The sequence below is a fragment of the Nomascus leucogenys genome, chromosome 2, assembly GCF_006542625.1.
Source record: "Nomascus leucogenys isolate Asia chromosome 2, Asia_NLE_v1, whole genome shotgun sequence".
Lineage (NCBI taxonomy): Eukaryota > Metazoa > Chordata > Mammalia > Primates > Hylobatidae > Nomascus > Nomascus leucogenys.
In genome coordinates, this window is record NC_044382.1 from 111,030,287 (window position 1) to 111,055,422 (window position 25,136).

General features: G+C 35.8%; 1 protein-coding gene across 9 annotated transcripts in view; it reads left to right on the top strand.

Annotated features, from left to right (window-relative positions):
• PAM (peptidylglycine alpha-amidating monooxygenase) overlaps window positions 1-25,136 on the top strand; it is a 273,239-nt gene that overhangs the window by 163,549 nt on the left and 84,554 nt on the right. For all 9 annotated transcript variants that reach the window (XM_030817276.1, XM_030817286.1, XM_030817310.1 and 6 more), the window contains exons 6-7: window positions 5,396-5,481; window positions 6,870-6,953. In XM_030817276.1, coding sequence (XP_030673136.1) covers window positions 5,396-5,481; window positions 6,870-6,953 — 170 coding nt within the window. The remainder of the gene's footprint in view (window positions 1-5,395; window positions 5,482-6,869; window positions 6,954-25,136) is intronic.

Genomic DNA, 25,136 nt, shown 5'->3' on the forward strand with positions numbered 1-25,136 from the left:
AGTTAAATATATGTAACATCCTTGTCAGTATAAACAAAAATAACAGAATCTCCCAAATCTACACTGTCTCTTGTTTTAAGCACTGTAAAATGTGTCATTGAGTGCAGTAGCAATGTTTAGACATAAATTACTGATAGGCTAAAATTAGTAGAATCCATTCCCTTTTTCCACTTTAATATTGTAATAGATTCCTATCATACTGCATATTGGGATAGTACAATGGATCAATTTTTAAAACACAGTTGGTCTCTGGTTCTAACTTCCAGTCACCAATGAGTATGTTCCTTGGCTAATAATATTAAGGTACTTGGATTAAAGGTGTTAATAGGAGTTCATTAGAAATTGCCCAATTCTTTGTAGACTAGTGTCAACTTTAATAAAATAGAATGTTATAGTTGGAACCCTTTTGACTGTTCCAACAGAAACAAATGCATTTTTCCTCACAAGACTAGTACGTTATGTTAAATAGAGTAGCAATATTATAATGCAGCGTTGTATTTAGCACAGATCCAGAACTGTGAAATCAGAACATCTTGGTTTCAAATCTCAGCTCTGCTACTTGGTAGTGGTAATAAACATTGGTTAAATGATGTAGCCTGTATTGGTCCGTTTCCTTATCTATAAAATTGGGCTACTAATCATTGGCAGCTTGATTGGGCCATCATGAAGGGTAGATGAGGTAATATAAGTAATGTGTTCGGTGTAGTGTCTGGTAGAAGGGATAGCTATTATTTTTATTCATTTATTAATAAAGTATATATTAATCATTCACTATGTGCCAAGCACTTTGTTGGAGAATTTGGTATGACTGAAACAGACACATACTCTGCTTTTATGGACTTACTGCCTGTCTAACCTTATTGGAGCAAAGGAACAGTGAGTAGTTTCTGTGATGCTATTTATCAGGCTGATATTTCTTAATCACCATTCTAATCTGCTTTTTCATTATGTATCCTTCTAATTACTATATTAATGTCTGTCCATTGCATTGAAGTTCACATAGGATTGTCTGAATTTAGGAAAATATTCTATGGGTTTATAGAGCAGGTAATAGTATTTAAATATCTGACTCATACTGAATGCATTTTGAAAGGTAAGGACCATCCCCTCATGCGATTGATTTTGTGTTGTTTCTTTAAAAAACTTTCTAACTTTAGATCAATTTTCCTGGTTGTGGTTCTGTTAGATATGTAATGCATTAAAATTGGAATTTAAGGCTATACAGACCTAACTTGAGGGCATGACAATTTTTTTTTTTTTTTAGCCAAAAGAAGAAACGAGTTATCAGTTCTGATCTTCCCTGAGTAACCTTGGATTTTAAATAGCCTTTAACGGATACAACCAGAGAGAGTACTTTAACAGTCAGTCATGCTGTATTTGGATAATTCAAAATGACAAGCTACCACTTTTCGGTGCTTGGCACAGTCAGAAAATATTCATGCCATCTGAATGGTTTCCCTGTGGATTAGACGTGAAAAAGGTTCTATAGGAAAGGTCCAAGAATCCAGACTAGTTTTATTTTCAAATGTTAATTCTCATCATTTTTACTATGAATACTAAGAAACCACAAGGGAGCTATGTGAACCTTTCCACAATTTAATCGACTTAGTCTGGAGGAGCCTTATAGGAGAAGCTGCTAGAATGATAAGAAAAAGAAACCTGGTTGATGAGGCCTGAAATTACAACAGCCATTGATCAAGAGTTACATTGCTTCCCAGCCTTAAGGGTCTCTTTACTAGTAAGAATAGTAAAAATCCCCTCTACTTCCATAGGTCGTTTTTTTGGGAAGCCAAAATATACTATACCATCTTTCTCTTTTTGATCATTTTACATGGAGAAAATATGATGCCATTGTCATTTAAAATGGGAAATGGAAATGTTTACCACTCTGATATGTTATCAGTTATAGAACTCAGTTCTCTCGCTCTTTTGTTTTTCCTCTTAGTCCTCCCATTGAGTTTTAGGATTAGTTCCAATGCCCCAGTGTCCTCCAGTGAGTCATTCTTTACTCAGTCTTGAGTTTAATATATTTTTTATTATAAAACAGGGTTTTAAAAATTAAACCAATGTTTGCTTTGAAGCTCTTATTTACCAGACCTGATAAGAGAATAAAATATAAAATCATTGTCTCTTTGTGAATATGTCACAAACAACTTATTTCATCTCAAATTTGATTTTAGAATTGCATGCACAAATTGCAACTTAGTTCAAGGATGACAGTAGTAATCAAAGCTTGTCTCCACATAATATCATTCTCTGCCCATAAATCAGTGTCAAGAATTGAGATAGAAGGGACTCTGACAGCCAGAGCTTTGAGTCATGGTTTAGCTGTTTGACCTTTAGAAGTTACTTAAACTCTCTGAGCTTATTCAACTTTAAATTACAACCTGCTGGCAGTGTTCTTATATAAGCTGATTTGTTAAAAAAAAAAAAAAAAAAACTAGGCAAACAATAATTCAAATTTATTGGTGTTTATATTTTAAATTTTTCATCTAATTTTTTTAATAAAATATAACATGAAGTTGAGAGTGCAATACAATTTAAGCTAATTCAGCTCTTTAAGTGTCTGTACATGGAAAGTTAACTCACAGAGAGGTAAGTTTCACCAAATATTTGTTTCATGCCGGGACTTCAGCATGAAGATATTATCCTACATACTTGTACTCGAAGTCCTCACAGTCTGGGTGGAGAGAGAGAAGTAAGCTGACACTTAGGATGAGGAGTGCTATAGTTAAGGAATGGGAGGTGGGTGGGGGTTGGAGAACACTGCCCTGAGGAGGAAGGCTTGAACTGAATCTTGAAGGAGAAAGTGAATACAAGTTTTTCAGGCAGAGAGCTGGGATGGGATATTTCAGGCAAAGAGAGCAATGGAAATAAGGAAGATTGAAAACTGGAAGCAACTTGGCAGGACTAAAAAGGGGGTGTTGTCTGGAGACAGTGTCTAGATAATGAAAGGTCTTATGTGTTATGCTACAAGGTTTGGATTTTATTTTGATTTTATTTTTGGGAAGCACTTGAACGATTTTGAGCCAACAAATGACATAATCAAATGTGTAACTTAGAAAAAGTTACTAAACCAGTTTTCTCTGTTGTATTTCAATCTGGTTCTTTCTAGTCATCCATTGAAAATCAACTTCCATATCAGAGGAAGCAATTATCTTGTTTAACCTAAGACTGTCATCACATTGGTTATAGGCATTTGTAACATTTATGATCTTTGTTGAAAGCTATAAAAATTGCCACCCAAATCTTTAAATTTTAGTAGCTCACGGCAGTGAGATACAAAGTTGAACACATTTGACAATATCATTTCTTTAACTATTATAGCTGAGGCCAGGAAGGAAAATTTTGCTTTTGGGCATCATCCAACATCCTGAGCCTTTTAGCACACTTGGCACAAGGATGTCACAGACATTTCTTCCAACGTACAATTCTCACATGGTAATGATCAGTCATCATAAGTATATTGTATTTGACAGTGAACAGTAAGAAACCACTAGTTGATGTCTTTTATATTAGGCATTACACAATCTCTTTCTACGGCCTGATTTATAGAAGCAAGATCATTTTGCTAAGTATAACATTATCAAGACCTCCTGGTTCTGGGTCCCTCACCCCTTAATTCAGACAGATAACACAGTTGTCTGCACTCATTGCCTATCCTCTAACCTCATTTCTGGCTAGAAGCAGAAAACACGGTAAGAGTCCCTGCCTCTGAGTCTGAAGCAACTTCTTACCAGTGGTTTTCATATGTGCAGCGTGGGTGTTTTCTGTGTTTCTGGCTTCAGTTTCTAACATATTATGGAATCTATCACAGTCTGCCTTTGCTTCCCATCCAGGTCAGGAACAGTGTACATTTTTTTCTGTGTGAGCCAACCTCCATCCCAAGAAGCTGTATTTGCCCATGTCCTTTATAGTCTTCAGGCTTTTCAGGTCTGCCTGCACGCCTGACTCACCTTTTTTGGTCCCAGTTTTCAAAACACAAATATATAAAAGCATCATAAAAATGTAGCCTAACAATGTTTGGATTAAATCCAATTCAATAATAGGAAAAGCTAAGAGATATATTGTAATGGGAAAAAAATGTGTGGCTTGGAGTCAGACATACTACCATCTATTAATGTGGATCTACCAAATATCCGAGCTACCGCACCGAGTGCCTTATACACATCACCACAACAGCCCTATCACAGAGGTTTCCATATAGAAACTGGGCCTTTGAGGGCTTATAGACACGCCCAAGATACAGAGCTGCTAAGGGGTGGTTCTAGAATTAAACTCCAGATCTGTCTTTCTGCCTGGGTGCTCTTTTCACCCTGCGACACTCTGTCAACAGTGAATCTTCAGATAAAGTAAATGTTTTGTTAAATAATGCATTGCCCTAGAATAGTACTTTGAAGTTTATAAAGTCTCATTTGATTTACAGAATAACTCTGTGATGTAAGTGTAATTATCCCTGTTTTCCATGAGAGAAAACTAAGGCTTGGTAAGATTAAGTAACTTAAAAAAAATTAAGTAACTTGCACAATATGGTACAACTTATTAATGCATTCCAGTGTTCATAAAATGTCATGCACATATAAGATCAAGAACTCTTAAGAGAGGCTGGGCGCAGTAGTTCACACCTGTAATCCCAGCACTTTGGGAGGCCGAGGCAGGTGGATCATCTGAGATCAGGAGTTCAAGACTAGCCTGGCCAACATGGTGAAATCCCATCTCTACTAAAAATACAAAAAATTAGCCTGACGTGGTGGTGGGCACCTGTAATCCCAGCTACTCAGGAGGCTGAGGCAGGAGAATCGCTTGAACCCAGGAGGCGGAGGTTGCAGTGAGCCAAGATCGCGCCATTGCACTCCAGCCTGGGCAACAAGATCGAAATTCCGTCTAAAAAAAAAAAAAAAAAAAAACTCTTAAGAGGGACACACTTGTATTGCTCACCCCACTGATAGTAGGCACTGTTTGTTGTTTTGGCCAGATTTGTTGACAACGGTGATCGCCAAAGGGGAAATGTGTATGACACTTTTTTTAGTCCAGATTTCTGCTGCATTAGCTTTGGTTTATACAGACCGTCTATGTAATGCTTGCTTTTCTACCTGATTACATAGAGTACATTCGTATATGAACATATCAAAGTAAAAATTATATATCTCCCTCACAGGATTGTTTCACATCAGGCAAAAAAAAAAAAAAGTTTCCCCTTTTGTGTGCTTTTTTTCACACAGTAATAGTTCTTTGCTCCAGTCTTTATTAGGATCTTAAAGCTAATATCATACAATGATGATATATTGATGTACTTTGGTTTCAAATACCTTCTGCCATCACCTCCCACCATGGGGAGCAATTTATGCATTTCACTATTTAAATCTTCATTTATACTACTTTTTATTTTCTTCAGGTTTTGTGATGAAGGAACCTGTACAGATAAAGCCAATATTCTGTATGCCTGGGCAAGAAATGCTCCCCCTACCCGGCTCCCCAAAGGTATGTCAGAACCTCTTGGGTGGTCTTATGTTCAGCTGCTTAATTTCTGTTTCCAACGTACTTTTCATTATAGTCCTTTCTAACCAGTGTTGACAGTGTTCTATATTGCTGCTTCACAGTAAAAGTACTTGCATTACCTGTTCTGTATTGAAAAGGTTTCATTTAGGTAGTTACTCTTTCTCTGCCTCTCTTTGGTAAGTAGTTTGCCCACACAACAGTTTAGATAAAATTAGAAAATAACCAAGGATACCTCAAGCCACCTTTGACCTAAGGCACATTGGTTCTTGACAGCAGACACATTTCATGAGCCAAGAGAGCTAGGAATTAAATAAATTGCTGTTTCAGCAGAGAATTTTTTACAGTCCTGGAACCTAGGTATTTAATGTGGTGACAGACCTCAGCTGGCTTTCTGACTGCACCTCTAAATTGTACATAGCTTCCAATGTGTGAGTGTACTACCAGACTCTCATTTATTACTTGGATATTTCTTAAATGGTGTGTGTGGGTCTGTTACAGAATAGGTCTGTCCTGGTTCATGGATGATCTTGTGATACACATGCACCTCTCTTTCCTCCTTTACTCATTGCCAGCGTCATTAAATGATGTCTGATTTCTTGCACTTCAAATGAGCCTCAGAATTCTCTCCATATGAGGCAGCTGCAACCAAACAAGTTTGAAACTAACAGGGAGGTCTGTCATAGATTTGTTGACAGATTTAGATACATTGGTAGAGGAGATTTGTAAAAAAAAAAAAAAAACATATATATACTTCTGCCTGTAAATATGTTCTCTGTAGATTTTTTTAAAGCTCACTAGCAAGCTTTATTAACAGTAAGACTAATAAGAATATTCGGATTCCAAAAATTCACTGACATAATGGACTTCAGTAATCTAGTTGGTAACTGGTTTCCTCAATGACATTTTTGTAGATACCTCTTTTCACAGCAGAAGAAAAGTAATGCCACTTAAATGCTCCTAAGAAGTCTATTTCCTATATTCAGTCATAAAATAAAATAAATATGAATATATACAAAACAAAATGGGAGAATGAGTTTATGTATGTCTTTTAAATAATCAATAGAGACAGAATTTTGTTTTGTTCTGTTTCTTTCAAAATGAGTGAATTGTCCTCTTAAAGTGTAAGTGATTACTCTGGTTCTGAAGTGGGAACTATGAATAGAATTTCATCATAGTTTTGAGGAGATTATAATAACAGATTATATTAGAAATTATCAGTCAATGTCTGGTATATTTCAGTTTTCATATAATATAATTTTATATGTTATATGTTATTTTATTTCCCTTTGGATTTCATAGAACAGCAATTTGAGATTAACTCCATTTTAGATGCTCATTTCTAATATATTAACTTTTTTGTAAATCTTTAGGTGTTGGATTCAGAGTTGGAGGAGAGACCGGAAGTAAATACTTTGTACTACAGGTACACTATGGGGATATTAGTGCTTTTAGAGGTAAGTTTTGAAATGTTGGAACTAAGCAAAACTCCTAGTACTATATTGTTTAAAATACATGCACAAACTATTATCTACATCTTAAAAAGAATTGCCTACACCCTCTGCCCACTAGGGGAGAACAGCTTTTGTTTCCTTTAATTTGGAACTGTTGAAGGAATGACTTTTATTTTAGAAGTCATTTCTGTTATGCACCTGTGCATCCTACTGTGTTTTCTTTTATGCTGACTTTATAGAGCTCTCTTGCCTTCTAGTGTATTGTTTTATCAGCCTGCTCTTGTTCTCATTAGGAGTGCTGATCATTCCAAGCAACACTGTTGGAAGGCATAGGAAGGTACTGGTTGTTTATATTTATGTTGCTCTGAGCAAGCCACTGAGAGTCTATAGGTTCTGCAATACCAAAGAGGTTCTCAAACACTCAGGCTCATGTCGATTCCTTATCTATCCATACCTGGCACTTTACGAACTCATCCATTGTCCACTGCTGTAAGGCACAGACCCCAGCCACCCTTTAGATAATGCTGAACACTCCCCTAGACACCTGTTGCTCTACCGGTGATCGCTATGCACTTTATTTAAATGCCCCTTTCGTTATTATAGATCATTAGCCTGAGGAAGGGGCCCTGTTCCCAAGGCAACCAAGATCAATGCTTGTTACTCCTGCTGCTGCATTTAGTCAAACTCCAACTGCATTCGGGTTCACACTCTTGTGTTGACAGGTGTAAATATTAAGTAGATTTCTCCTTGTCTTGTTTGCTTTTCTACTGTGTCTTGCAGACTTATATATATTCTCTTGAATTCTCTAATTTCACATTATATTTCTAAATAACCTGATACGTTTCCCTTTCCAAATACATTAGCTATCTCTCCAGCAACTAAGTTTGGAAGTAGATGTCCATCTTTGCCTATGAAATACCCTTTAGGACCTTTGCTAAGAAAGCCCCATGGGGTAGAAAGGACCATAGATTGTCAGCATTCAGAACGAGGACAGTAAATGCAGTCTCCCTCTGGAAAAGGGTGTTGAAAGAATGATTTTATGTCATTGAAAATGTACTACAATCAAATATATTATCAATTAATATATTTATTAATACATTAATAAATATATATAAATTAATATATATAAATGGACCAGCCTATGAACCTAACTTAAAAATAAAACTTATTTTTAGATTAAAAATATGCTTTGAGTTATACACAAATAACTTTTCATTTTTTGGAATAGAACATAATCTTAAACTGTTAACTCTCCATAGTACTGAGAGAAGGTTTTGCTGAAAACAGAGAAATAAATAATGTTTGTGTTTGGGGAACAAAGACAGAGATTATCTGCTCTAAAAATTGACCATGGTGGTTTCAGTAGAACAGACAGATTCTGAGACTGCTGACTTCCAAAGTATTGACAAGGCTTTAATTTCCTCAAAAAAGGCAAGCAGGCCTTTCCAGATCACCACAACTAAAGTAGCTCATCATACTGGCACAGGTTCCCGCAAACCCTAATCTCTACCCTCTATAAAACCCTGGACTTCACTTTTCAATCTAATTCCCCTCAGCGTTGTAAGGACCCCTAACAGATACTGCATTGATACTCCAGAGAAAACACATGATATATGCTTGTTTTTAAAGAATGTGTTACTGTAATAATTTAATTTCTTATAAGGAGTTAATTTTGTTTTATAATTTATGTTTAATCTAGGGATAGTAAAAGTACTGATATTTTAATATGTAAACCTATAATTATTCTTTGCTGTAAGAGACAGATAAGAAATTTTAACTTTTCAATAGTAATTTTTTATTTTCTCTTAAAAACAGTTTTCCTAAAAGAAAAGATATATGAGGTAGAAAGATTACTAGTGCTATAATTCATATAACTTATTGTAGTATTATTAAAATGTAAGCAAAAATTTCACTCATGTAATTCATTCAGTAGATACTATCAGGTCCCTAAAGCTTTATTTAGAGTAGTAAGTAAAAACATGAGAAAATATCAAATCTCACTAAAACAATGAGATATCATTTTATATTTATTAATTGGGAAGGGGTGGATATTAAATTTTCCAGCATTTGGATGAATCTGATGCACTTTAGGAGGCTTTATAAATTTAGTATGATGTTTTGGAAAGCATTTTTACCATTTCATGCATGTTTAATATATAGTATTAAAATCTTGTTCTAGGCTTTTGTCCGAAAGAAAGATTTTTTTTCTTAAAAATGTAACTCTATCTACCCAGTTATTCATGCACATGAAAAACTGGAAAGTTCTCAAATGGCCCTCACTAGGACATTGGTTAAATAAATGGTATAACAACAAAAATAGCCAACAATAAGATCAAATACAGACTATATAAAATTCATGTATGCTTACCAGGATTGTAAAGCCCAAGAAAAAAAGGAAATGGTTGATGAATAAGAAATGCAGGATTGGGTGATTATTTTTCCTTTAAAATGTTGTAACATTGCCTTTATAACTACATGTTTCAATTCCACAAATAGAAGCATTTTGTTAACTCCTTCAATACCTTCCAGTTAGTGTACTGGACTCCCACTCACACCTCATGCCAAAAAAAGAATATGAATCTCTATATGCCTGATTACTATAGGAATGTATTCTGCTTTCAGCAGCTTCTGTACTGTGATCTCATACTTATCTCCAGATGCACCTAGAAGTAGAAAATAATTATATCATTATATCTTCTAATTATCAAAAATGCATTAAATATATATGTTATATACATATTATATATATAAACACAATTATACACATACATATATAATCACAGCACTGCTTTTGGTGCCATTGTCAGGGAAGATTTTATTTCGTGGTTTTAAAACTATTGGTGATATTTTAAAGTATATAAATTGTAAATCTGAAGCAGAGTAACACTACTAGGAAATTATTATATTCTACTGAAAAGTGGGGAAATGTTTGGCTTAAGGGTATGAGCATTTTTCCACACAGGGAATGTTTTAGAGAATTGAGAAACTTTGGATCTTTCTTTAATAAAGCACCAGAAATGAAGGCAAAATATCTTCTAAAAGTTGTGGGAATGTGGTAGAGTATCAGAGAGAGCATAACCTGAAGCCATACCTGGGCATGTTTTAGATCAAGCTTGTCCAAGCTGCAGGCCACAGGACAGCTTTGAATGCGGCCCAACACAAATTCATAAACTTTCTTAAAACATTGTGAGATGTTTTTTGCGATTCTTTTTTTTTTTTCTTTTAGCTCATCAGCTGTTGTTAGTTTTAGTGTATTTTACGTGTGGCCCAAGACAATTCTTCTTCCAGTGTGGCCCAGGAAAGCCAAAAGACTGGACCGTCCCTGTTTTAGACTGTGATCTTCCTTAGTATGAAAAGATTGGCTGTGATTTTAGAGTGAGTTCTATGGGATTACATAAAATGTTTGCTTTACTTTGTTTTTGTTTGTTTGGTGTTTTGGAAATTACACAGAATGTGAAGCTGTAAAATAATCCTTTAGAAACAATCAACTATATTAAATGCCGTATCAACCATAGTGTCAAGCCTATACTAGTGCTGGGTCTACTAGTCTTCCTGCCTGTAGGAGTTTAACGTATTCTAGTAGGTGAGACAAGCACGAAAGAAGTGTGTTTATAGGCAATAATAATAATGCATACTGGATCTGAAGTCTGCAGAGAGACAGGAGCATACAAGTGTACCTGAAAGTGGAGAGGTATGAAGTCTGGGAAAGTCTTTCCAGAAGTTGGACCTGGAGCAGGGTATGGAAGGGTGATCAGGAGCTCCCAGGCCAGAGTAGGAGGGAAGACAGGTTCCAGACAAAGGTAAAAGTAGATGCAGAAACATGGGAGTGAAACAGCATCTTAGACACAAAGAACTTTGGGTCATCTGACATTGCTGGAATGTGAAATGCATAGGGAAAAGTGGCAAGAAATTAGAAGAGAGGTCAAAGATGGGGAGCAAGCCATAAAGATCCTTGCTAGGACTTGATTCCTAAAGCACTCAGAATGCTCTTCAGTCAAGCAGTAACCTGATGGGATTTTCATTTCCTAATGCCGCTCTGTCTTGGGCTTGAGTGCATGGAAAAGCTATTAGCCTTATGAAGAAAGTATGGGGCTGTAGGTGGCCAGAGTGAGCTAGGATTGCAGCTTAGGAAGGCCAGAATGATTTTTTTTTAATGTATAGACTTTTAAATTTTCTAAAACTTAATATTCCATAGGAAACAGAATGTACTCTTATTGGAAATGAGTGTCCCATGTAGGTGATAGTATGGTACCAGGTTTGGTGACCAGTCCAGACAGACCGGTAATGGCGCATCCTAGTTTCGTTACCCTCGCTGAGTTTCTAAACCTCTCTTTGCTCTCCTCATCTGTAAAATGGTATCATAAATGTACCATACCTTTATATAAATAAAGGTACCTGGTTAAGTAGTCAATAAATGTTAGCTATTATCATTATAGTCCTCATGAAAGGATAAATTTCCCTAAATACAATCTTTTGTCTAGTTTTCATAATATGAAAAGGACGTGGTTACTTTTCAAAGATGTTGTAGTTTCTCATTATTTTTAGACACAGAACTGTTTGAGTGTGTCACGTTGTCAAGTAGAAGCTTCCTAGTTAAGCTGTGTTTCGTGTTCTCCACAGCAGTTTTTGTTATTCATAGTTCAGCTATACAAAGATAAACTGCAAGACCAACTTCCTGCCCTTAAGGAAATTAGAATAGTGAGAATTGGGGTTTCCTCCAGGTTTCCTTCTCCGCCTTTTTTTGACCAGTTTTTTCAGCAAAGTCTTGTTCTGAAGTGAAAATTCTGAGATTGTTGCTGAATGCTGCCACATTTCTTCTAGATGTTTTGGCCTAGGGGAATCTTAAGAAAACTCTCCTTTCATTTTTAGAATTTCTGGCATTAGCTTACTAGTCTCCAACAATAACTCATTTCTCAAATTGAAGATCCAGTGCACTCGCCTATTGAAGTTGGAACTGATATTCTTAGAATGAAGGTCAGGGTCTCTTCCCAAATGTATCACCCTGATTGGCAAGACTTCCAAACTATAATCCACTTACTGTCTTTAAGCTCTTGGTGCCTGTGGGAAAACTAGCAGATATTATTAACAACAAATCACACATACACGCACACACACATACACACACACTCTCTCTCTCTCTCTCTCTCTCTCTCTCTGTCTCTCTGTCTCTCTGTCTCTCTCGGCTTGTTTCCATGCCTTTCTCACAGCCCTGTATGTACACCTGCATTTTGTACATTTAGTATGTTCCTGGAAGCATAGCCAAAAGTTTCACTTTCCTTAGAGTGGGTGTTTAATATTTACATTCTAAATTAAATGAATACAGCCTGGAGATCCTATTTTCAACTCTCCTTTATGTAAGCTCTAAGAAGTTTAATCTCCAAACTTTGGGGATTATATTAGTAAAATCAGATCATAAAGCTCTAGTTAGAACCCTCAGAGGATGATTGTTTTCAATAGCCAAATTTTCCAGAATGCTAAGGTTTTAACCCTTTAAGTACTAAAATGTTAAAACATCTTGGATAGAAATCATTTTAGAATATATTATGTGTCTTTGCTGGGCACGGTGGCTCACACCTGTAATCTCAGGAGGCTGAAGCAGGTGGATCACCTGAGGTCAGGAGTTCAAGACCAGCCTGGCCAACATGGTGAAACCCTGTCTCTACTAAAAATACAAAAATTAGCCAGCTGTCATGGTGTGTGCCGGTAATCCCAGCTACTAGAGAGACTGATGCAGGAAAATCGTTTGAACCCGGGAGGCAGAGGTGGCAGTGAGCCATCACACCACTGCACTCCAGCCTGGGTGACAGACTAAGACTCCATCTCAAAATAAAGTAAATAAATAAATGAATAATTTAAAAATAGAGTGTATTATGTGTCTTAGGAAGTTAAATTAGATGGTATATGTTAAATGCCTACAGCTGTGCCTGACACAGAACAGATTGGCAATGAATGTTAGTTCTGCTTATCCGCTTCTCCCTTTTCTTCATAACTTTGAGATATCCTAGTGAATGTCAATGATTGTGCTATGATTTCTTTCCAGTTTTTAGGAGTATATAGAGTTTTTCCATGTAACTTGGCTTATTGCCATCTCCTATCTGTTCTTCTGTATTTTCTGTAGCTTCCTTTTTTGTCAAGCTACCATTGCAACTCATTTTAATTCACACAACGCACTACATGGAGGAAAAGATGAGTAAGAACAAAAGTCTGCCCTCATAGAGTTCCCTGTCCAGTGAGCACAAGTACACTTAAAACAATAACCATAATAATGCGAGCCAGTACAAAGTTAAGTGCCACGAGAGAGGGGATTGGAAAGCAGGCAAGATCACACCTAGTTTAGATGTTTCAAGTTACCGGATTGATATCGTATAGGCACCCTTCTTCTTGTTCTAAATTTATGTGTTAGATACGGAATCTAGATGAGTTTCATATTATCAGTTAGATACGGAATCTAGATGAGTTTCATATTATCAGTTAGCATAAATAGACTTCGGCTTGCAGCCCTTATGGGGAACTTTTTAAATAAAAACATGATCATCTGGAAAATGGGGATTAAAAAATAAAATAAAAACATGGGAACATTGCAGCCTGGACTTTGTGACCATCAGATTTGATTTTTCCTTACCCTCTTGCATTATTCCATGCTGGCTGTGATCCACTCGGGTGTGGTTTCTGCATAGCTTAGTTCCAGACAGGTGATGTTCCTGAACACAGGGTGTGCATCTGTGTATTCACACAAATACACATATATACATATAAAGGGTTCCTATCTAACCACAACTGAAAGAGTAGTAGAGTGAAGAGCCAGGAATGGTAATCATGGCAGGAAGAAGAGAAATCCGAGGACTACAGAGGAATTCTGATTCCACTGTGACTCCAGCTGTATCTCTGCCTCTTAGAAGACTACTGCCAGGAAGCTATTAGAAAAAGCTTTGAAATTGTGAGCACAGAAAAAATCCCTTGCTAATGCATTTTGAACAAGATGGAGCAGAGATCAGTGGCAAGGTAACTGTGCTTAAAATTATTTCATTCCACTATAAAGCAGGTTGTTCTGACTTCAGTGTAAGCATTAGAGTGCTCCTAACTTTCTGATACCTAATTGCAGAGAGAGTGGGAAACTGGGTCAAAGATTGCTCCCTGTTGCTATCCCTGTTGTCTTCTCTCAATCTGCACAAGTAGCTTCCTCCTACATGCTTTCCAGTGAGATACATTAATCCTGCTTTTACTCACTCCACTGCAAAGTGCACAATACTATGGGCCAGGGTATTTAAGCCTATGTATTTTAGAGTATTTCGGAATACTTTCCATATTTAAGAATCTCCTTTGAAATTGCAAATATGGGAGGGAGGGTATTGTTACTGCTCCTCCGACTTCTGCTGACATAGATGCCCAAAAGCCACTGAGTCTCTACACTGGAAGGGAGACATAAATAGCACCATCTAAGCACTCATCCTGGCCTTCCCTGAATAGGACCTTGGCATGTCCATCAGCCATCAATCTGAATCCCCTTTCCAGAATAGAACGTAATGTTAGTTCTTACCATGATCTTTCATTCCAGAGCACATATTGTGTTTCCGAGTTCTCAGCTCCAGAGACAGCAGCCCTGCTGAAACAAGCCTCATCCCTGGGAGATCCAGAAATGTGTCAGAAATATGGTTCCAGGAAGGATACACTTTTACTTCAGTTTTCCTTCTTTATCCTCAAGGCTGTGATACTCATGTCATCTGCCAACTCTCCTTTTTTCTCTCCCTAACTCCCATTTCCAATTTCTCTGGTATGCTTTGATGGGGATAGGGACACAAACCTTTATCCAAATGCTTGGGGGCAGATGTGGTCTGGATTTAGGAGCTTTTAATATTTTTGAAAGGTATTCAACTGAGTAAATTATGTACTCTATCACCTTTGTGAATCTGGGGCACCATCCCTAATTAGACACACTGATGTTTCTATAACAAATCTTTAAATATTCACACAAAAAGGAATAAAACATAAATATCATCACATTCATTCAAGTCAGATTTTGCTGCCAAAACTTAATGAAAAAACTTCAGGCTTCCAAAGCTGTTTAGACTTCAGAATTGCAATAAATTCCATTATTAGAACAAAGAGATTATTTCTTCATATTTGAATTTTCAGTTAAAATACTAAAAAGGATTGGAGGACTCTGGATGGGTGTATCTGCACATTTTCCCTTTAAAATAATCTTCTCTTCTGAACTTTATTTTTCCTCTTTTGGAAAATATAGAAAATTATTAAAAAGAAAAGTTGAAAATCACTTGTAATACCCCTACTATTGAAAAAAATTGATAAAACCCTCTTCAATCACACCTCCCTTTCTCACCTAACTCCTCCCCACCCCAACTCCAGGTAACTATTGCTTATATCTGCCAACTTTTCATTAGCTTATCTCAGCATTTCTATATGTGGAAGATAAACTAATGTATCAGATATGTGTATATGTACTTTTTTCTTTTTTTTGGGGGGGGGGCAAGAATTAGATCACATTTCCCACAGATCTGCGTCTGTCGTTGTTGTTGCTTTTCACTTAACAGTGTACCCTGGACATATTTCTAAGGCAGCACATGTAAAGCTATTCCATGATTTATAAAGGCTGCCTAGTATTCTTTTGTGTGGATATACTCTAATGTATGTATCTTATTGTCTATTAAAGATTCTCTGAGTTTTTTGCTATTATAAGCAATGTTAGAAATGTTTTAGGTAACCATGTATTGCTACTGCAGGGCAGATATCTAGAAATGAGATTTTGGGGTCATGGAGTGTCTAAACTCTAACAGGTTCCACCAAATTGCTTGACAGTTTTTCCAAATTGCTGGACAGTTTTTGCAATTTACAATCCCATATCCTTGGGCAATGAGCAAGTCCCATATCCTTGCCTGCACTAGATGTTTTCACACTTAAAAAATTTTACTCAGTGTTTACTTAAACAAACAGACTCCTTATAATGTTTCATTTAAAAGATAAGAATTAACTGGAAGATCTTAATAGAATTACCTTTAAAGTTATATAGTCTAGATCAGGATTTCTCAAAATCTAATCAGAGGACTATCTGCACCAGACTCTCCTTGGGGTACTTTTTAAAATGAAAGTTCCGAGTTCAAACTAAGCCTACTGAATCAGATGCACAGAAGGTAGAGTATAGGCAGCCAGAGCTGGCTCAGATAGGCTCACAAGAGCCAATTGGTAATTTGCAGTGTTTTTGTAAGCTGATTGTTAAATATCGCGATCATTAAAAATAAAGGCAAGAAATACTCAAAAATCTTTATTTCCTAATTATTTTACTACATTTTACTATTATCTGTGCACTTGAGGGTATTTGCATCTGTTGTTATCTGTGTGGTGGAAATACTACAAAGTGTTATTTTACTGCTAATTTCTTCCTAAAGCAGTGATGTCATGTTGATAGTTTGAAATTGGCTGTGGTGGGAAAATTTACATCATGGAAATTGACAAATAGTGCAAGTCAAAGTTCTGTCTATTATTTTGCTGGTTGTCTAGATCTGAGAAAATGATGGAGAGGATGTTGGCAATGTAGATTACTGTAAATGCCCCAGAAAATTTAGGACATATTCTTCCAGGATTTACATACTGTTATCCATTACACCAAATATTTTGCTGACATCCTTAATTGCAAGTTCCAACATATGTCTTTGTTGTTTCACTAAACAAAATATTATTTCACTAAACAAATATTTTTGTTTCACTAAACAAAAATGTTAACAAGAATTCTTGTCTGAACTACTTCATGGCAATTACAACCATCAGTGGGCTATAAAAAGTAGGCCAAAAGTCAAGGAAAGAATTGTGTGAGAGTCAACTGCTTATATGGAGTTAATAATGAAAAGTATTGTATATGTTATTAGTATTTATAAATTATTTGCCACACATTTTTGCCAGTAAAAACTGTAATAAACATATATACACACCAGTAGTGTGTATTTTTTTCACAGAGTCAATGTATTACTAGAATATCACTGGGCCCAGGATTCTGAAATTTTAACAACCTGCCTCATTGATTTTTATGCAAACTAAACTTTGACAACTGGCGCTCAAATTTTCCTAGTAAGGAATAAAGTCACTCCTGCATTTTTTTCCTGTAAAACAGGTGTGTCAGGGCAATCTCCTGGGGCCTAGGACATGAGCAGAATAATTTGCATTTACCAAAATAAGTTTAATTAAATCTCAATTATCTTAAGAAAAGGGGAGCTTTGAAAGAAGAAAATGCATTTAATTACTGTCTGCTTCTTCTAGCACTTTATTTCATTTAGAAATTTGAAGAAGAATTTATTAACTTTTTCACAAAATTTGGCATTTGGATTTTAAAATTCTTTAATAGAAGCCACTTACAGTGCATACGTGACATTCTCAGAGATCCCTCTCCCCATATACAGGTGCAAAAATGTTCCTTATTCACACTTGAGCTAGGTATATCTTTTTGAAGAATGGGCCAAAATAATTTATATTCCTTCATTTTTTCACATTTTTTATTTTTAAGTGGACTATATGTGGTGAAAGACACTAGAAATGGAAAGGAAGAGGTCCATGAAACCAAATCTGAATGAGAAATGATTGGCAAGAAGGTAACATTCAACCTGCACAAAACGCCATGGCCTCTCAGGCCTTTTCAGTTAAGGGGAAGAGGTTGAAATGGGCTGAGAAGGCACTGTCGAACAGGAAAGCATGACTTTTTTTTTCTTCTTCTGAAAAGAAAAGGAGTAAGACCAATGGATGTTATGTGCCATGTACTAATTTGTTTATAAAGCACTCATTTTTAAAATCAGGGACAGAGAACGGAGTTCAGAGTGACAGAATGAGAACAGCCTAACTAAAGGGGATCACCAGGCCTCACTCTTCCGTTTTACAGAAATGAAGATCAATGCTCAGAAAGGTTGCATGACTTGCCTAAGGTAGTCCAGTGCTATTAAAAACCAAAACAATTCATATTGGATTTCTAGTTTGTGTATGTAACAAAGTTCATGCTCTAACTATGTAAAACAAGTAATAGAGTCATTGTTTTTAAAAGTTTTTTGAGCCATAGTTACGAAGTGGAATGAACTCATGCACAGTAGAATTAATATTAATAAAGATCAGAGTGGTTTACTTCATCTCATTTGTGCCTTTTCATTTTCATGTCTGAAGTAATCCATTTCCCTTATCATGTAGAGATATTTCTAAATCAGGTTGCTTGATAATCCCACTGATTTCAGAATTGTAATCGGATATTCTTCATGTTCTTCTCTAACCTTCATTATACACAAGCAGCTTGATGTGAGTCATGTGAGTGATTTGAGGACTATTTAGTACCTCTCAAATGATCTGAAAGAAGCCTATTATCCTGCAGTATTTTTTTCTCTTGCCAGTCTCTTCACATAACTGTGAGCTCTCTGATTCTCTAGCTTGCTGCATTTCAACTTTGTTAATCATCTTTAGTATGGAAGACAAATGATCCTCAGTCATCTCATTGATTCCATGGGACACCTGTTTATTTTAATACCTAAATATGGCCATTATGTATCAGGAATTACACTTTCATTCGTTTGGTTATGAGAAGATATGTAAAGCACTACAGTTATACTTCTTTTTAAAGAATATATTCAGAATGTTTTTTATCCCTTAGAACGTGGATTTTTTAAAAAGTAATTCAACATTGAACAATATATTATTTAGCGTAAGTGACGTCTTTTTTGGGAAAAGAAAAGCTTTCCTACATGCAATTTAGTTTTTCCAATTTACATTTAGTTCTTCTAGTTTTTTGAGAAATCCTTATGCTTTACCTTTATTGATCCCTTTGCAACTCATGTTTTTTTAATCATAATTATAATTATATAATTTAATCATAATTATTAACTCATTTTTAAAAGCTGGTCAGAGCTACATAGTCATCATCTAATTAATTCCATTTGAATTAATGGCAAATAGCATTAAATTTTTAACCTAAGTAAATTAAGAGGAGAAATAAAGAAGTCACTTGCTCACTGGCACAGTCTAAAATTAGGAGCTACAATTCTGTTTCAGTGAAATGTAGTTCATGAAGGGCACTCACAACACTAGCCAAGGTTTGTTTTCACTAACCACTCCCACTCCCACAGGCTTCCTGCCTTTCACGCTGTTCCCCACTGCTTTCTTCATGGCCCTGACATGTTTGTTTATTATGTTCTAGGAATTCTGGGAAAAGAAGGAAGTCATTAGAAAGAAGTGCTGGGATTTGCACATTCCATTTCCCATTTAGTACTAATTTCTTTTATGTTAATTGACTGTTTTACTTGCAAAACGGAAAGGATACCCTAAATAGATACATGACCTAAAAAAGCATTTGATGAAAACCATTCAAATATAATGTTTAATAATATTGACAGAATATTCTATTAGCAAAATAAAATCAAATCTTCCCTAGACCCAGAAGGGAACCTTCTAGCTTTCCTGTTTCTCCCAATAGAAACATTATTCTTTTCATCCAGTTTGGAAACCCTTCACCTTACCTCCATTTCTTCTCATTACATATTAATTATTCTTTTTTCCATCTTTAAAAACTTTCGAAACTCTTTCTTCTTGTGGGGCCATCTGTCCTCCCCCACACTTTTTGAGTCTCATTTCTTTGCAAGTACATCTTATCCTTGTTTCATAATTTAACTGCGATGTACTCCTAATAATAACTGAAAGTAAAGTAAAATCTGGTCAGTAGCCACAGACCCTTCTACACTGACGTTTTGTCTTATAGTATAAAGTCTTGCAAAATTCCAAGGGAATGTTGAGAGATAATTCAGGTCACTGAAGGGTTTCAGTATTTTTTTCATTAACATAGTAATCATACTTAGCATTTCTATACTACTTTTCAATTTAGAAGTGCCTTATGTTACTTTTTTAATCCTCATACTACATTATTACATAAACATATTGAATGACTGAAAAATTAATACTAAATCAAATGTATGAGGTATAATGTTCAAAGTGTATTCCCTAATTAATACCAGGGACTACATGCATACATAATTATATGTAAATTAGATACTTTGGATTTATTTTTTCACCAACAAAACCAAAACACAATACAGAATAGTATTTTAAATAGATTAAGATGATTGGTTTGAAAATGTAGATCCTGATTTTAGGTTGACCTTAAAAAATATATATATATTCCAATTAAATTATAGCTTTTGGAGAATATAAACTTTCTGTGTTCCCAACAAAATGGGATAGTTTTGCTGCCAGGTTGCCCTCCCTTTGTTTATCACCAGTCATTAGAGGTTTAAGTAAAACAAAAGAGGGACAACACATTGTTGCACAAAATAGTTCAGAATTCCAATGGGAATGAAAGGAAACCTTTTATATATGTATATACACACACAAACACACACACACACTCATATATATATATATATATATATGAAAACACCTCAAGACTATTCAAAAATTTATAATATAGAATTTTGTATGAGAAATAGTTTTCAGCTTTATATTTTAAATTGTGTTTAAAAGGACTTTTTAAAATCAAAGCTCTTCAATCCCTTTTCATTTCATGATTTATTTTATCTAGTACTTTCTTTATGGTTTGTAGACTTTTGCAGCTACATTCTGGACTCGGGGAAAAACAGATAATAATTGGGACAACGCAAGAGGAAATTCAGATTATCATTTAAAGTGTATATATATGTAAAGTATATATATAAAGTGTATATATATATAGCTGAGATATATATATAGCATTATAGATATAAAATATGTGTATGTATGTGTACCTTTTTATATACAGATATAAAATATATGTATGTATGTATCAGAGGTAAGAAAGTGAAAAGCGGTTAGTAGGCCTCTTGACCAGAAGAAAGAGGAAATAAAAAAGTAAATATTTCTTAGTAACCAAGTATAATATTTAAAACTGCCCAACCAAAGCCCATGAAGCAAGTGAACAAGTTAGTTAAATGTGTCTTTTGGTTTTGGCCAAAAGACAACTCTTTCAGAAGAGAAATGAATGTTTAAATATGGTATATACATAAATATAAAGGTTTAAAACCTAATGCCTCAGGAAGGGGACGTGAGTGGAGGATTTTGGGGTGCTGGTTACGTGGGTGTTAGTTTTTTAAGTTTCCTGGATCTGTACTTTCTGATTTGTGCACTTTTCTGTGTATCAGAGTTCAGTAAAGAGTTCTAAAGCCAATCAATTATTTTGAAACTTGGCTGGGCGCGGTGGCTCACGCTTGTAATCCCAGCACTTTGGGGGGCCGAGGCGGGCGGATCACGAGGTCAGGAGATCGAGACCGCGGTGAAACCACGTCTCTACTAAAAATACAAAAGAAAAATTAGCCGGGCGTGGTGGTGGGCGCCTGTAGTCCCATCTACTCCGAGAGGCTGAGGCAGGAGAATGGCGTGAACCAGGGTGGCGGAGCTTAAAGTGAGACGAGATTGCGCCACTGCACTCCAGCCTGGGCGACAGAGCGAGACTCCGTCTCAAAATAATAATAATAATAATAATTTTGAAACTTAGCACCATACTTTTAAAAAATAACTTTATCTGGGATTGGTGGGTTTTATCTTTTAATTTTACTTTCTTAGAAGGATGCCTCTGGAGCAGGTTCATAATTTTGAGAGATGAAATAGTATAAATCATAACTTCACTGTAGACTCATATTTTTTTGCATTCATAAAAGATGGAAACAGGAAAATGCTCTTGCATTAGTTGTGCCCTAACATCCTCCACACACACAACGATTATAAAAGCTGGTTGGAGAGCCTGCCTTCCTGCCTTCCATTTGACCTCTTTTGGGAACAGCACAGGCCATCATTTGTGAAAGTCGTCGTCTTGCAGGATGGATAAATGCGTTTTCTCTTCCTTGCCACAAGGCAAATGGAAGCTAGTAATTTCTAGTCCCATAGCAGTGAATACAAAATCAAAAGAGGCTAACTCAATGCAGTGACAGCTTCAAAAGGAATTGTTTTTGAAGATTTTTTTTTCTCATAGTGCTGGTTTATTTAGCACTGAAGCTTGTCTGCTAACCCAGCTTTCAGCAGCCTCCAGGAAAACCTCGGTGTAGCTTGTGTCATGTATTAACAGTCCCCCTATTTCACTTATATTTTGTTAGGCAGATACACATTTGCCATGACAGCTTAAAGTGTCGGTGCTTTTGAATGGAGACTATTTTATCTGGATGTATCTGTAACTGGAGAGTCTTCATGCTCAGGACTGGTAACTCAGATTTTGTTTTGAAGGAACTAATTTTAAAAAAAATCTGGTAACTCAGATTTTGTTTTAAAGGAACTAATTTAAAAAAACTTTAATATATGAATTTTCTGGTTAATTTGGATACCACCATTTTTTTGAGTACTGTTAACTGACTTTAGAACCTGCATTTCTAATCCAGATGGTAAAAAAAAAAAAAAAAAAAAAAAAAATGGAGCTGTGTCTTAGCTTCATTAAAACCAGAGTTTCATTCAACATCTCTAATAGAGCCCAGAGTGAACACAAGATCTGGATCCGCCGTTCCCTCAGTTGGGTTCATTTTTTATTTGCCTCTCATACCTATGTCCCATCTCTCTGCAGCAGTTTCAGTTGCACAGAAATGACCTTTTTAATATAACAACACAGCCCAACTGTGTAGAAATATCTTTTAAAAAAAAACAACATGGCCCAACTGACACAACTGACAGCGATCTGTTCCAATGCTAAGGAAACTGACTGTGTTGGATCTGTTAGGAGACCTCACTCTTTATTCTCCTAAGAGATTTTCAAAGTAATTATAATTATATGAAATTTCCCTCAACTTTAGAAATTAATCCCCAAATAATCTCCTACTCCTACTTGATCACCGTGGGAGCCACGATTTAGCCCCAGCAAAACATCCTGTCCCAGTAATTTAATGTTACTAATTTAGAACAAAGAACCATAAGGTAAAGATCAAAACAGCTTAATAGTCAAATAGTTATTACAACATCTATGTATGTGTATTATTACAAAGTCATTTGCATTTACTGATTATATAAAAATCATGTCCCTGATTCATTTTTGTTTTTATGTTCAAGACAGAGAAAGTAGAGAAGGTGGCCTTTAAATTAGTTCAGAACACTCTGGGAGGGTGGGAAGATATGATGCAGTTTAGAATTATTTGCTTCCAAATTTTCTAAAGTTTTTTTTTTTGAAACAGAGTCTTGCTCTGTCACCCAGGCTGAAGTGCAGTGGTGTGATCATGGCTTACTGCAGCCTCGACCTCCCAGGCAGAAGCAGTCCTCACAAGTAGCTGGGGCTACAGTCACACGCCAGCATGCCTGGCTAATTTTTTTTTTTTTTTTTTTTGTAGAAATGCAGTTTCACCATATTGCCCAGGCTGGTCTCAAACTCCTGGGGTCAGGTGATTCACCTGCCTCAGCCTTCCAAAGTGCTGGGATTATGGGCATGAGCCATTATGCCCAGCCTAATTTTTATTATTGAAGATGCTACTTCTTTTTGTTTTTCCTAAGACTTGCCAATGGTTTCAGACATACTTTTTAGTATCTCCTTAAAGAAAGAATCCATTATCCAAAAGGGTGGCTTGGAATAGTAGGAAATGAGTGTGCTCTAACCTTTACCTTCACCTTCCTAGGAGAGTGTGGTGAATTGAAAATCACTCTAAAAATGTCTTTCTGAAGGACTTTCCCAATTAGTGAGACGTAGTTTATAACAATACATTGGTTCCCTCAGGATCAGCGGTTAATCTATCTTTTTATTGAAGCAGGAAACAACCAGGACAAGATGAGCTCATAAAGTATAGAGCACTATCTCTAGAGGAAAAATTAGGAGAGACCAACAGAACCATCTAAGATCATCTAAGAACCTAAGATGTAGTAGGTTATTATCATGCATTATTCCACATACTTTACTACTTAGCTATGAATCCAAGCAGGAACTACAAGCTATTATGAGAAAAGCAAGCTAAATAGTTTGGGATGAATAACCTCATATCCCATGCATTCACCTCCCATTAAGAGAATTGAGCTTCCTACTTAAGTGAATGTCCTTAAGTACCACTGGTTACTTATCCATTCTGTTTAATTCCTCTATCTTAGCTTCCAAGGAATTTTAACCTTGGAAATCTCTAAGATAGAGAACGTTGTTTTTTATTTTTGCCTTTTTTTCTAGTAAATAGCACTTATTAAGCATTAATATTAGAGAATTATATTTGATACTCGATGTGTCACCAATTCGCTGAATTACTTTAAGAGGCAACACACTTAATCTCTGTGACCTCTTTTTCCCTATCCATAAAGTGTAAGATTTGAACTCCATCATGTCTGTTTTCCCTTTCGGTTCTGAGATTCTATGGGTCTATATAACTGATAAAATAATTCGGCGTGGTTATACATCTCTGCCTAAGCAGAGGAAAGCAATTTCTCAAAGGCAAGCTCAGACCCTTGTGAAGCAGTCATTCAGTTTCATCTTCCTTAAAATTAGATTCTGATTGAATGCTTTTTTCATGTCTCATCCAGTATCTGGAAATACTCATTTCTTTCATTATCAGACTAGTCTTTGGAAGTCTTACCACCCAATCACCAGCACTGCAATACTGTCCTATGTTGTGATGGCCTCTAAAGCATTATCAGACTTGGCTATTTTACATTTCTTTTTAAAAATTATTATTTCAACTTTTCCACTGTAAATGTCTTCAACATTACAAAAGCTTCTTGTACATGCATATGACATTATCATGGAATATAATGACATAATGAAATATCCCTCTCAGTTTTACCTCATACCTATCTAGTAAATGAAGTTTCATCTCCATATCTCGAAACCCCTTACACTAAAATTATTTTTACTGCAAGAGAACAACCACTATGAAAAATCTTTTTAACAGGGATGTCTTGGGGTTCAATTCTCTGTAAACACAGGACATTAGTAGCTAAAGGCCGAGTATTTGCCTGTGTACCTTTGAGAGAGAGTTAACCTGGAGCCCAACCCAATGAAAGAAAGAATATTTACTTTGGAATAATAAAACTAAAATAAGAATAAATGAAACCACCTGAAAAGAACAGCCGTTAAGACTTTTGCATGATAATGTTGTACAGAATAACTGAATGTACATTGAAAGAATAATTTCATGATCAACACAAAAATGACCTCACTGTCTTTTCTACAGACCTAGGATCCCGTTGAACTGACTTCAAGCCCAAAACTCAGAAAAAAAAAAAGGTTGTCTTGGGTCT